The sequence below is a fragment of the Armigeres subalbatus genome, chromosome 2 (assembly GCF_024139115.2).
Source record: "Armigeres subalbatus isolate Guangzhou_Male chromosome 2, GZ_Asu_2, whole genome shotgun sequence".
NCBI classification, from domain to species: domain Eukaryota; kingdom Metazoa; phylum Arthropoda; class Insecta; order Diptera; family Culicidae; genus Armigeres; species Armigeres subalbatus.
This window is the reverse complement of record NC_085140.1, coordinates 272,732,450-272,747,248: the sequence shown is the minus strand read 5'-3', so window position 1 is coordinate 272,747,248 and position 14,799 is coordinate 272,732,450. Positions and strand designations below refer to the sequence as shown.

The following is a 14,799-nucleotide window of genomic DNA, read 5'->3' as shown; positions in this document are numbered from 1 at the left end:
TCTATCAAAAGTTCGTTTTCGGAGTGAAATGATAGCCTTGCGGTACAACTCTGTTGTACGAGAAAGGCAAAAACTGAAGAAGCATTTACAGTAGGGATCTTATTATTTTGCTAAATTGGTTTGCCTAATAAGTCAAATGTCCTAATAGCACAAATCAAATCATAAAGAAAACTGAATTAAAAAGTGACCTGGTTGATTTTAATAAATAAAAAATAAATATTGTCAAGATGATTATTGTGCTACTTAACTTGAAGTTCCTGAACTACAATGATTTGCCTACACCAATGTCAGATCCCATAAGAATGGGGGATCCTTGGGGCACGTATTCAAGCCTTCACAAAATTTTCTGTAGCACAACAAACATAATTTGAGAGTCACCTATAGGCTTGGGTGCCCGACTAAATGAAGCCTTAGCCTAGACGAATTCCAAAGATCAGTAAAACATTTTATGTATTACTAGCATACCCGATGAACTTCGTTTCGCCTAAAATTGATTTATGCTCTGATTAGATCTCGAGTTATGAAAAATTTGGTGTTTCATTTGTATGGGAGCCTCCCTTTCCAAAGCGGGGAGGGGTCTCGAACCATCTTAAGAACCTTTCCCGGCTCCAAAAAAAATCTGCAAACAAAATTTCACGCCAATCGGTTACGTAGTTTCCGAGTCTATAAGTTTCAGACAGACAGAAATTCATTTTAATGTATATAGATTATACTTAGTAGATTAAATCTACTAGATAAAGCCTCATTCAAACCCACAAACTAATCAACTAACCTATTCATTAACCAAAATTATGTATGTCACTAAATCGTATGTATTTTTCCTTCATTGACATTTAGCACCCTATCCTAAAAAAAATGCTAATGTTCAATTTTTATTGTATTGGATCTATTGAAAACAGGTAATTGAGTAATCTTCTTAGAATCTGTCCGGTAACCAACATATTGCAGACACATGCCTCGGAATCCGGACACCAAGAATTTATATAAAAGTGTTAATGCTACGTAACTTGAACCTATTTTTGCCAATTCATTAAAAAGTTAATTAATCGTAACTACCCATAGAATATGATGCAATATGTATGATACGTTCCTAGCATTTTTAATGTTAAGTCTAAGCCGTAGCCAGCTTTAAAAGAACAAAATATAGGGGAACTGTTCCATTTTCCATCTTACTGAACATATATTCATCTCATCGCAAAACAGAGAAATACAGCACCTATCTTGTCGCTTCTTTTTGCTAACATGCGTGCTCAATGCTGAAAAAAATCTCAAAAATAAAAAAAAACAAATCAAATTAGTTTTCATTGCTTTGTTTTTGATGGGATGGAAATGGGAGCTATGAGATGAAGTCCCGAACCGTTCCCCTACTATTGAATATCAATACAAGGCTAAACAAGTTAAAAAAGCCATTTTTTAGCGAAATTAGCCCTTTATCAGCTTTCAACGTTTGTTGGGCGGAAGAATATTTGCCATGATGTTTTAATGCCTAAGAAGTGTCCTCTGTACCAATAATCCTACAACGTGCTACAACACTTATTAAATAAATCAAATCGGTCCCGATTTAGGTAATTCAAAAAGAGAAACAAAAAGAGTGGAAAGCTTTCGACAATTTGATGTCTCTGATTTGAACCTAACAGACAAAAGGATTTATTTCATAAGCTCAGATGATATAAAATGATAATCAACGAAATCCTATAGGAATCCATATGCATACATAATAAAATTTCCAATTGGATTATCTTATACACCTTCCTCTTCAAAAAATGTAACAACAGATGGGGGTAATAAAAGTTTGACCGAACCATCAGAGCTTTGAGCTTTTTATTCTCTTCCGCACGTTGACGGCGTCCATGTTTTCGAAGTTGGTTTCAGTTTTGCTGCGTGGGCTAACTTTCATAATGAATTATTGTCGATGTATATGCGCAATGTTTTGGAAAAATTGTTTTTCAGTGGTACCATTTTCACTCCTAAACTTGTAAATGTTGTCTAGAATTATTTTTTTCCTTCAGCTTTCTTATCTTATCTTCTTTTTGTAGGTAATAAGGTAAGCGGTTCGATGGATTTCATAACAATCATAATAATCCTAAAATTTCTGAATTTTAGTTCAGTGCTCCTCCGAGGTTCCTTGTGTATCCATGTTATCTTTGCTTCGAAAACATTCAAATCACATATCGGTTGGATATCGACGCTCGCACGTGGGTGCCAATATGGATCATCATATTGATACTCTCAACACATTGTTTAACCAAGCAGTAAACTCAGTCAGACCGAAAGCACTATTTGAAACATATCTTAGGGGAGATTTAGTCAACAATCAGCTTCATATTCCGAATAAACGCTATCATGTAATTGGCTTTGGCAAAGCGGTACTCGGAATGGCGGTTCAAATTGAACGCATACTCGGCGATAGACTGTCCAGCGGTTGCATTAGCATTCCAGTGGGAACCCTTGATCGATTCAAAGGGACCCGATTTCCAACTCAACAGAAGTACAAGAATTGACGTTATCGAATGTGCTCGGAATAACCTACCTGATAAAAATGCGCTCGAAGCTGCTCACAAAATCAAATCATTCGCGGAGGCTATGACCGACGATGATGTTCTTTGTGTGTTAGTGTCCGGAGGAGGTTCTGCTTTGCTGCCACTGCCTAAACATCCCGTAACTCTGAGCGAGAAATTGTCTGTGATAAAACTGTTGGCCTCAGCAGGGGCAACAATTGAAGAGCTGAACGCAGTACGGATTCAATTGTCGGATGTGAAAGGCGGAAAGCTGGCATTAGCCGCCAAACATTCGCACAAACTACTCAGTTTTGTAATTTCGGATATTGTTGGCGATCCAATTTCACTGATTGCGAGTGGTCCAACAGTTAAAGCTAGTACTAGCAATAAGGAGGCGTTACGGATATTGGAAAAGTATCAGTTGAGTGATAAGATTCCCCATTCTGTAGTTGAAATGTTGAATAATGTTGATAAAGACCTAATGGATATTCCTGGTAATGTTCATCTGATTGGATCCAATAAAATTGCAATCGACTGCCTCATCAGTGAAGCATCTTCGTTAAATCACATTTCAGTTCTACCATTAACATCATGTATTGAAGGAAACGTAGAATCTCTGAGCCAAAAATACATAGAATTGATTATTTATATCAGGCAATTACAAGGAAGCTTTATTCAAAAATCATGTTTCATAGAAGCTGTTTCTGTGCTTGGGAAGTCACTACACTATGATAGTGCAAAGGCTACGGAATTAGCTGAAACAATTGGCAATAACTTTGGGAAAGATTTGCTTTTAGTTGCTGGAGGCGAGCCAACCGTAATCGTTGAAGGGAACGGAATAGGTGGAAGGAATCAAGAGCTTGCCTTGAGATTCAGTCAAAAGTGCTATCAGATGGAAGGACTTCATGATGTGCTCCTACTTTCAGCCGGTACGGATGGAATTGATGGACCAACGGATGCAGCTGGAGCAATCGGAGCCGCTGATGTCGTGAAGCAGTTTTCTGCACTGGCCAGTGAAAAGTGTATAGTGGACTTCATCCAGGAGAACGATTCAAACACACTCTACAAATTGGTTGGGAGTGGGAAGTATCATATTGTAACAGGCCATACCGGAACGAATGTCATGGATATTCATATGTTGTACATACCTTGGAAAAAAGAATAAAATATAGAATATTTTGGGGTAAATTATACACTATGTCCATTGTATTGTTTGGTTTGAATATCCTTATGCAAAACTACTTTTTGCAAAACATCATGGACATATATTGTGCTAGAAAACTAAGATTTCTACTGACAATAGATTTCCTTTTGCTGCCATCGCCTAGCCTCAAGAACAGTCTTAATTCCGTTTTCAGCTCGTCATACTTCCGCTGTTACGATTAACACAGTTCTGTAACCTACGGGATATCTTGTGCCTTATTAGTTACACCCGATTCTGTATTTACACGGATTTTTTTTTTTTTTTACACGGCCCATACAAAAATTTTGCAAAGTTGCTTCATTTTGCATGATTCGTCGAGAAATCATGTAAAAAAAGAATCGGGTGTATTTCATTTATACTTCTCGATTTAGCATGAGCATTATGACCGTACATTACGTAGTTACCACTCCGTGATTGACTAGAACTTGCACTGTACAGAGAGCCAAATCAATATGGCTTAGGATTAGCTACTTCTGCTGCTACTAGAGATCGAGTATACCTCTTTTTTTTTCTTCCTAAGCAATGGAGGGGGAATCTGCTCAACAGACATCCTGGGTTGTCCAGGAAGTGCGGGGTTAGGGACCACCTCCAACAGCAAACGAGGGAGGCAGGACTACATCCCCGACCCGCTAAACCGTTTTCATTGCCGCCAAGCCCATAGTCCCTTCGGTACAACCAGAAAGTAATGCTTCAAAGGGGGGCCAGTGCACAACGCACCCTCGAGGTTAGCTGCGTGTCCTTGCAGCACCGAACATCGTGACTCGCTTTTTTAGAAGAACACCATGGTATCGTGCCAGCGCATTGTCGGCTTTCCAGGTGGCCTTACCACACCCCGAGAAGCACAAGTCAAGTGAATTTGGTTGCAGCAACTTAATTGTGACTGAATCTGGTCATATATAAGTTACTGTGATCCATGTAGAACATGTGTGCTGCTTGGGACGCCCTATGTCCTCGGAAGGTGGAAAGGGTCGACTTCGCGCCTGCTTCCCTCTGCACGACTGGTATCAAGAATGATGATGCCGCGTGTACCCCAAATTGACTTCTCTGCGACAGGGCCTATTCGCCAACACACAGAGGGCCTTGCCGACGCGGTGCCAACTCCTGCCCCAGCCTTGACAAGGACCCCTTTCCGTCCTCGGGCTCGGAACCCGCCCGGTTGACTGACGCCGCGAAAGCGACGATACCATGTTGTTCTTCGCGCGGCCACTTGTTCGATAAAAGGACCGAGTTCGACCACAGAGCAATACCACCGGTATGACCCATGAAGCCGACTCCGATCCCTTGGACCACCTTTGCAGTCCCATTGCTTGTGCCCCGGTTCCAGGCACTTGAAGCAAACTTCGGGTTGCTCGTATATGCCCACAGGGCATACTGACCATCCTACCTTGACGCTCCCTAACTTGACTACCTTGGAGGCGTCCGCTGCAGATAGCCAAACCAATGCTACCTGCGTCCCTGCCGGACCTTTCCGTACCCGAACGGCTGCGGTGGGCGTCTCCACTTCACACTGTCGCCGCAGTGCCGTGACGAGCTCTTCGACTTCGGTGATCTCGTCCAGGTCTTTAACCTTTAGATTCACCTCCGTTGTGGGTGCCCTCACCTTGACCGTCTCGCCTAGGACTTCCTTCTCCAACTTCTTGTAGGCGGCGCCCTTTTGCGAGACGCGCCGCTTCAGCTCGAGGATTATATCGCCCATCTGGGAACGTCTTATTCGACGTACGTCGGCGCCGAGTTCACCGAGCTTGACGTCACACCTCATCGCCTTCAAGACGTCCGAGTACTTGGCCTCGTCCGCCGTGATGACTAGGGCATCTCCCCTGGAGCGATTGGCGCCTACCCTAAACTTTTTGCTACCCTCATTCGCCTGGGCCTTCTTTTCGGCCCTTGAGGTTCTCGGTTTCCTCTTGTTCTTGACCAGGGTCCAGGAGGCGTCATCCCCTCTATTTCCCTGGTCTGGGGCGGCTGAGAGCTCTCAGCCCCACTACCCCTTGTTCGGGGTAGTAACCTCCGCGTTTTAGAGCGGCCCACAGGGAGCTATCCCCTGGAGACTGTTTCCCCCGTTTTTGTGTCTGCTCTGTTGGAACAGTCACCCCCGACGTGTCCGCGAATACTTGAGCCTCAGTCTGGGTAGACTTTGGCACCACCTTCTTCGCTGGCACGCCCTCGGTCGATTCGACCTTGCCCGAATCCGCGAATCTTTGGGCCTCAGTCTGGGTAGACCTCGACTCCACGGATTTCGCGGGTTTAGACTAGGCCGTCCCGACTGCCCTCTCCAGCTTGGCGTCCAACATCGACTTTCGAAGTTTCAGCAAGCTCCTCTTGAGGTCCTTACTGATATTATGCTTCGATGACGCAAAGTCGATGATGGCGTCCAGCTGTTCCGTCGCCACCTCGAAGGCCGAAAGCCCATCACGTTTGCGGTTCATCGCCTCCACAAGCCATGGGCCATCAATAACCTCTACCGGCGTTTTTTTAGCCGAGATGAAGGTTAAGTGACCCACGCTGGCGCTGCGCACTGAGCTGCCGACTATTGCCTCTGGCTTCCTAGGCGGAGACCTGAACAACCCACCTCTTGCGAAGGGGTTGTCGCCTACACTACTACCACTAATTGAAGAATTGACTTGGTTTTCCATTTTGGTCTTACGAGTTGCTCGGGAAAAGAGTTCCACCACGCCAGAGCCCAGCATGACGCGGTAAGGGACAATTACTGTGGAGCGACCCCCCCTGGCCATGCATCCCCTAGGCACGGGTCGCCTAACGCCTTGGGATTAGGGGTTAGGGACGATGGTCCCGTTGGTCGCACCCACTCACTCTAGCTGATGTCAGAAGGACAACAGTGCCCAGGCTGTACTACCAGCTAAGTACGCAACCCTTAACTTCCACTGGGAAGACCCGTGGAAGCGTGAGATTGGAACTTGTGAGGACCAGAGCTGTGTAGGTCGCTCCTTCGCAGATGTCAACTCACCATTTCGCAGCCCCCGAGTATACCTCTGCATCTCCACGATTGCCTTGGGATAGGATATTGTGTTAGTTACAAAGAATAATTTATCTGGATTACCTTCGGTGTGCGATGCGGTCTATGGGATGTGTATAGTTATGCGCATTGAAATATTCTACTCACTTCCTTTCTATCGAACTGGCGTGCTAACCTGGAATACAACCAAAGCCGCACAACTTAATTTATTCACCGGCCGTACAACGCAAAATAAAAACGCCCGATCGTCTGCATACTTCTCGAAAAGATAGACAAACAAGCACCCGTCATTCACTGACCACACAAAACCAAACCACAGACAATATTTCTACGGATGTTATAGGATCTAAATATGGCCAAACTGGATGTTCAAAGTTCTCCAAATCATTTTGGAGTTCAAACGAATTGCCCTTAGAGGCCATGCGCATGATTTAAGACCTAGACATATCTGGACATCAGACCAATTGATCTGACAGACCAGCCTGACAGTCTACCACAGAGAACAGACGTTCATCTTCATTCGCGTGCTTGTGTAAAAGTTTGTACTGGTCATTTTGAAGTCTGTCGTTATGTCTTCGTTGCGCGGTGCTAGTGTGCTGGTAAATATGGTTAAAATTTGCCGTGTTTTATTCCGAATTGCTCCTAGGCTCGCTTCTAGGTGACAGCACTACATTGTTTATGTAGTGTATGCCAACGCCATCACTTAGTGAGATTGAGTTTTTATGTCTGGCAGCCTGCGTTGGCGGCGCTGAGGTGCGGTTTAAATCTTTACACACGTTTTTACCGAAATTTTGTTAGAGCATCCATGTCTGTTCTCTGTGATTCTACTCTCTTATTAAAGCCGGGTGACATTGACTCTAAACGGCGAGTCGGCTAATGGCTAGGCCATCTTCCGTCCCCTAAAACCGTGGTGGGCCTTGTAGCACGCTGTCCAATCCTGTCATCAAGCTTTGCCTGCTGGGTGGGAGTAGGCTCAGATGCCCTTTCCTGACTTGTGCTAATCTGGCTCTGAGGCGCGGAGTGACGGAGGCTGCAATTAGCAGCACCAGAGTCTCCCCAGCAGTGATAGGGTATAGCCCTATCAGCACGCTTGGCGGGCCACTACCCAGGATGGGGGTGGTAGCCGAACAACTCGATGATATCATGAAGTTCGCGAGCGCAGGGCAGAACATCAGTAAAAAACATTGGCGTAAATAAGGGGGGGCATGGAGGCCTCCATACTTGTATGCTCCTAAATCCAGCCAATAAGAATTCAAACGATGATTCTATTGTAAACCTTTCCAAAATCTAAATTAGAGATTAGAATCAATTGAATATTATTCAAGTAGGTATGTCACAAAACAGTTGATCAAATTCTTATAAAGTTTTTAAGTAGAATGTCCTTAACAGAAATGATTTTACCAGTCTTAAAAATGTAGATCTGAACAGATATAAGGTTGTGGAATAAGGAAGAATAGTTTTTTTTTAATAAACTAGTTGAATGAATAGTAACAAACTTATATATCGTTTTGAATTCCCACAAACTAAGCTTATTTACAAAAGTTTTATATTCTGACGAAACTAAGAAGTAGCTTCTGTTGAAAATATTTCCAGATGTTTCAGCTACTTCGCGAGTAGTGTGCATGATGAGGAATAGATGCACACCACTTGCGATGGATGCAGTTGCGACATCTGAAAATGGCAGAAAATTCGATTGTTGCCAGGGCTTTCTTCGGTTTTCCACTGGAAGAACAGAATCAGGTTTATTCACAAAATCTCTTGTAATTCAATTTTCACGTCTCCTTCATTCAATACTTCAATAACACAAAAGATCCGTTTTTTTTCAAAAATCCTTAAAATATTTCCAGAATTATAAAACAAAGAAATAATGAACAAAGTCAGTGCAAATATTAGTATTTTTTACTAGTTTTTTTTTATTTAATAGGCTCAGTCGTGTATGACGCTTTGCGCAGCCATAATTCTTTAGTATGGAAATATTAGGATTATTAAACTCTCATAAAGATTGAGATTCCATTTAATGTTTTATGGACGCGTATTTTTTATGGATATCATACAACAAATCATCTTCGTTTTTACTTTACCGCGCAAAAAGGCGGTAAGCACCAACCAGACGCAAATCACCGGGCCGCAAGCCGGACCAGCCAGCCGGTGCCATCGGCACAAGGGGCCGAAAATTCCAGGCAGCTGGTCAGTAGGGCAAAGCGAAAGTCGAACGCATCTCGACCCGCAAAGAAAGCTAAAGACAGAAGCGAGGCCTTGTTGGTGAACACTGACAAGGATAATTACGTCGAAGTCCTTAAATTGATGCGGGCGTACGGTACAGCGTCGACCAGAGAAACCCTACTTCGATACATAGGATGGGATTTTAAAAGACTTGTCTTGACCACTTGCAGATATTATATGGACTATGAAAAGTAGACCGTGATGTTTGTTCAGACGGATTAGATTAGGTACGACCGATAGGTTTAGAGTCACGAATCAAACTGCTTTATTTTTTCCAACTTCTCATTAGGTAAACCACTTCGTACCGATCAACGGCACTCATGTCGCCCGAAGGCTATAACGAAAGATGACAGCGTTTGAGTGTTCGAATGCGCAGGGTGTGCGCAAGGGGTCTAACAGTTCTTCCCCTTTTAGAATATTAATTAGAATACAATATTTCTGAACTGACATTAGTCAAATTTTAAGAATTCATTTTATAAACAAACAATCGAAATTCAATTCTGAATACTTATAAGCTTAATATGGTAAAAGATAAATGAGACTATTCATAGAAATAATCATCGTTCCGATTCGACTTTTTGTTGCGTTTCGATCTCCTAAGTTCATGGGTATCAACTTCGGAAATTGGACGTTTCCGCTTTTTATCGCATGTACTCCCAGTTGGGACTCCACTTGGGCCTTCTTCGTAAACATCGTGCCTCATATTCAAGTCCGTTTGTCCATTAGTCGTTGTACTGTCGGGGATGCTACGTGTAATGACAACGTTTGGCCGTTGCCAATGCGGACCATCCTTCAAGGGCTTAAGTTGGTTTCGGTGCGCCATGGCCTCTACGCTTCCAACACGTATCTGGAATATATTGTGAGAGTACCTTTTAATAAACGTTGCTTTTATCCATCTAGCATGATCGTGAGAGTTGTGATTCTTGTACCACACATCATCTCCCGCCATCAGACTGTCAATTGCATCATTTGAATGCTTTGGGACTCTCCCAACAAAAGATTCATTGATGATTTCATCAGCTGGTCGTGGTTTCTCTAAATAATTTTTATACTGTTTCTTAGGATGGATCAGGTCTAATATAGTTTTAGGCGTATAAGAAAATATTCTTTCAGACGGAAAATGTCCGTCAGTCGTCATGTTATTGTTTCTAAAATTAAACAAAAACAAGTTTATCTGGTCTTCCAGGTCTAACTCCATGATTTCAGGATCCAGGAGGAATCTTTTAAGGACTTCCTTTACTATTCTCACAAATCTTTCAGCTTGTCCATTACTTGAGGGATTATAAGGCGGGCTTTTCATCACCTTAATACCCTGCCTCTCAAGGAAAGATATGAAACCATGAGAGTTAAAAGGAGGACCGTTGTCCGAAACTAAAACGTCTGGTAACCCGAATCGTGCAAAAAACGCTATAAGTTTTTTCAATACTTTCTTACAATCCGTTCCTTGCTTCATCAGTTCTATTTCGGTCCATTTGGAAAAACTGTCAACAATTAATAAATATGTACAATGCTCAAAATAAAAAAAATCCAAATGTATTCTACTGAATGGTCTAGTTGTTGGTATCCATTTGGATGACCCCTCTGGTTTACGCAAAATTGCCATGCTACTACAAGCTTCACAACGTGCTACATAGTTCTCTATATCGGTATTTATTCCGAACCAATAAACCATACTTCTTGCTAATTGCTTCATCTTTATCACACCCGCATGGTTGTTATGTAGAAGCTTCAATATTTGGTTTTGATAGTTTTTTGGAACAATAACTCTGTCTTTGTACAGTAGACAATCGTCGACTGACTCCAAATCTTGCTGGTTTGCAAAAACTTCGCTGAAGCGCTTAGCCACTCTTTCTGGCCACCCCTTGAGCATAAACCCTTTGATCTCTTGTAGGAATTCATCCTTTTGTGTACTCTCAGCAATAGCTTTATAATCAATAGGAACATGTTTACTAAAATTGATGCTTTTAATGACCTCTGCATCTAATTCCTTAGGAACTTCCTGCTCTAAGGGAAACCTCGAACAAAAATCCGCATTTCCGAGTTTATGTGAAGGTCTATAAATAATGTCGAAGTCATATATTGATAAGTCCAGCACAAATCTTTGAAGTCTAGTCACGTATATTGAATTTTTCCCTGTTTTCCCAAAAATGCCTACCAGTGGTTTATGGTCAGTGTACACTGTGAAATGTTGACCATATAAATATTTATGAAATTTTTTAATCGTACATACAAGTGCTAATGCTTCCAGGTGCAGTATAGGATATTTTCTCTGTGCTTGATTCAGTGAAAATGAAGTGAAGCTAATTGGCTTTTCTTCACCTTCTACTATGTGTGCTATTAGTCCTCCTAGGCCATAACTAGACGCATCTGAAATAACAAGAATCGGTTTCTTAGCATCATAAAATTCAAGAAAATTCGTCTGCAGTAAAAATGTTTTGCTATCTTCAAATGCTTTTTGACAATTATCATCCCAAACATATTTTACATTATTTTTAAGTAAATTATACAAATGGTACAACTTAGCAGATAAGTGAGGTATGAATTTATGGTAATAATTCAACAAACCCAAAAAACGATTTTAATTCTGTTTCGTTTTGAGGAGCCTTTGCTTTCTCTATAGTTAAAATTTTATCCGGACAAGGCATTAACCCTTTCTCACTTATAACGTGTCCCAAATGAATAAATTCCGTTACAAAAAATTTGCATTTCTCAAAATTTACCTTAATATTGGCCTTTACCAACCTCTCCAACACTAAAATCAACTTTTTTTTACATTCCTCTACGTTTCTTCCTGCAATCAATACATCGTCCAAATAGCATGACACATTTTCAATATTCTCTAACACTTTATCCATTATCTGCTGGAAAATAGAAGCACTTGAAGAAGCACCTTGAGGAAGTCTATTATAAGTATATAATCCTTTCATAGTATTAATAACAGTAAATTGTTTCGACTCTTCAGTTAATTCAAGTTGAGTGTAGGCTCCTTCCAAATCAAGGGCACAAAAAATCTTGCATCCTGCTAAATTTGCGAAAATATCTTGCGCTGTGGGTAATGGATAGGTGTTTGGTATTATGGATTTATTGATGGATACTTTGCAATCGATTACCAAGCGAATGTCGTTATTTTTCTTCATAACAATGATTATGGGCGATGCCCATTCGCTTGTATCGATTTGAGTTATAACTTTTTCATTTTCTAATTTGTCCAAATAATCAGAAACTTTTTCTTTCAATCTATAAGGCACATCATAAGCCTTTTTGAAAATTGGTGTTTTATCTTTCATTACCAGCTGCGCCTTGTATCCTTGAATAGGCGACGTAAAATTCTTTTCAAATACTTGTTTATACCTTGTTTTTATCAAACTCACAGCAGTTTCGCTGGACTCAGTCACTAAATTGTTTATTACCATAGGTTTTGTAAAAAAATATCTCCAATTAGGGTAGAATACATCTAGCCATGTTCGGCCTAGCAAAGGGAAAAAATCATTTTCACAGTCAAGTACCAGCAATTGCAAACTTTCAAGCTTTTCATTCAATTTTACTAAGACATTTGCCTCACCCTCAATTTTCAGTGTTGATCCATTGACCACTATCAATTTTTTACTGTATTTACGCAAAGGACACGAAAATTTGGAAAAATAACGACTTTTACTAATAACAGAAACCGACGAACCACAATCAATTTCCATTTCGATAGGATTTCCTTCCACTTCGACAATCACCAAACATGGATCACTAATTTTGTTAATGGACGAAACCAACATACATTCTAAATCACCTGCATCACTCTCCTCTCCATCTGAATCCCTAGTATGCATCCTCTCCAGCAGTTCACTTATATGACGATCCGCCGATGGCCCAGGCCTATAAGAATCTACCAGATTAACTGTGTCTCTTATGTAAATTCTTAAGTTTGAAGCACTTCTTTTTAATGTGGCCTTTTACCCCACAGAAGTTACACACCATTCTGGAATAATCAGGTCTAAACCTTGTCGTGCCTGCTTCGCGTCTAAAGTTTACGGTTTTGGGTGAATATTGGCGTCGTCCTTTTGTTTGCTCACTATAATCATAAGCCCTCACACCCAAACGACTCTTAACCGGACCTCTGCTTGTACTTGCACCTCTGTTGACGTCATCTTCTTCGTGGTATTGCCTAGCCAAATCTAAAGTGCGTCTCAATTTTTCATATGTCTTACCATATCGTAAGCTTGGCGAACTCTGGATTCCTGCAATTTGTCCCGGAAACATATTCTGTTGCTCCTCTGTTGTACCTGCATTCGCCCTTGCAACTTCCCATGTCGCGATCAGCTTCTCTGCACTTGCTAGAGTTAATTTTTCTTCTCCTAACAGACGTTGTCTAAGCTGTTTATCTTTTATACCCGCTATAATACGATCAAGAATGGCAATTTCCTTAAAATTGGAGAAGCCGCAAAATTCCGCTTGCAATTTCAAGGCTAAGATAAAGTCTTCTGTCGTTTCATCGGGATTTTGTACCCTTGTACTGAATTTATAGCGTTGGACTAAATCTGGGTCAATTTTGTCCAATCTATTTTTGAGCTTCGCAATCAAATCGTCGAAAGCTGCCTCTTCAAAATTACCAGATGGGTACAGAAGTTTGATTTCCTCAAACATTACTGGCCCACTGAGTGTAACGAAATATGCCATTTGCTCATCTTCACTTATTTTGTTAACTTTAAAGAAAAACTTCAATCTAGAGAACCAATCGTTGAAGCTTGCGCCTCTGCGATAGGGCTCTATTGTGCAAGCAATGCTTGAAGAGCTCATTGTATAGTCTCTAATGAATTAAAATACCGCAGAAATAATTGATATCGTTCAATACAATCCAAAAAAAACACCAGGATTTGCCGCAAATTCGCCGATAATTCAAGAAATAAACAGAATGAATGGGAGTAAGAGCAAAATAAAAAGTAATTACCCGCTAGATACGATTGTTATTGCGGGAAAATTCGGTTTGCTCAATAACTAGATAGGTCTGACTTACCAAACAAATCCTTCGACCCTTGCCAGTCACCACTGCTGCCGTACCACCAAAATACAACCGTTTGGAAAAAGCAATTTTTGCAATTCCTGATCATAATAATTGGTTTACAGTTGTCATTTGAGTGATAAAACGGCCTACTTTTCCATACCAACAGAATGGGTGCTTTAATGACCATTATGCAACTCAAATGGGTTGCATAATATTCATTATAGCACTCATTTGGGTGCTATAATGAAAAACCTACATTGGGACAGTAGTTACATGACTACATTTAGCTGAATTAGTTTGGGTGAGTGTTTAAATAGTGTACTCTAAGCGTCTCGTAATAAATGAAATGGTTTGTTAGACATAACATCACAATTTTTCAAAGGCAATTGCATCCATCGCTTCATTGCTTTTCAAGCTATGCAATTTGGCACGATAAGATGGAATCTTATTGTTCTCTGCAGCAACATAATTTATTGGCATGAATGATCATGTGGAGTAAATTCCATTGTACAATTTTGGTATAGATTTATCATATTAAAGCCCATTTTTCGTCATTGCAAAAAATAGCGTGTGCAACTCGTTGCAAAACTCGATTTTTTCAGCACTCGTAATATTATCCAACTCGGCAAGCCTCGTTGGATAAACGTACAACTCGTGCTGAAAAAATCATCTTTTTGCAACTAGTTGCACAAACTACTATTTCCGCCGTTTCGTAGGTGACACAGTAGGCTCTCCTCTGAACCGTGCCGTAACGTTGCAATAACGTCGATCGGCGCACCACCAACGGGATTGTCGGTATTTATCAAACACTTTCTCCGGGGTTTATCCGATCTAGCACTAGTCTGTCGAACTGATAGGTACGTGATAAAATCACTAGGCGCTACCTTTTGTGTTGACCAAGGGCAGG

At 41.2% G+C, this 14,799-nt stretch overlaps 1 protein-coding gene across 1 annotated transcript; it reads left to right on the top strand.

The window, feature by feature from the left end:
- The first annotated feature begins 1,920 nt into the window (after window positions 1-1,920).
- LOC134216355 (glycerate kinase-like) lies at window positions 1,921-3,674 on the top strand. The gene is given in 3 exon segments (XM_062695262.1): window positions 1,921-2,036; window positions 2,104-2,467; window positions 2,469-3,674. Coding segments are annotated over 2 exon segments (1,527 nt in total). The 5' UTR covers window positions 1,921-2,036; window positions 2,104-2,135; the 3' UTR covers window positions 3,664-3,674.
- Window positions 3,675-14,799: the final 11,125 nt, after the last annotated feature.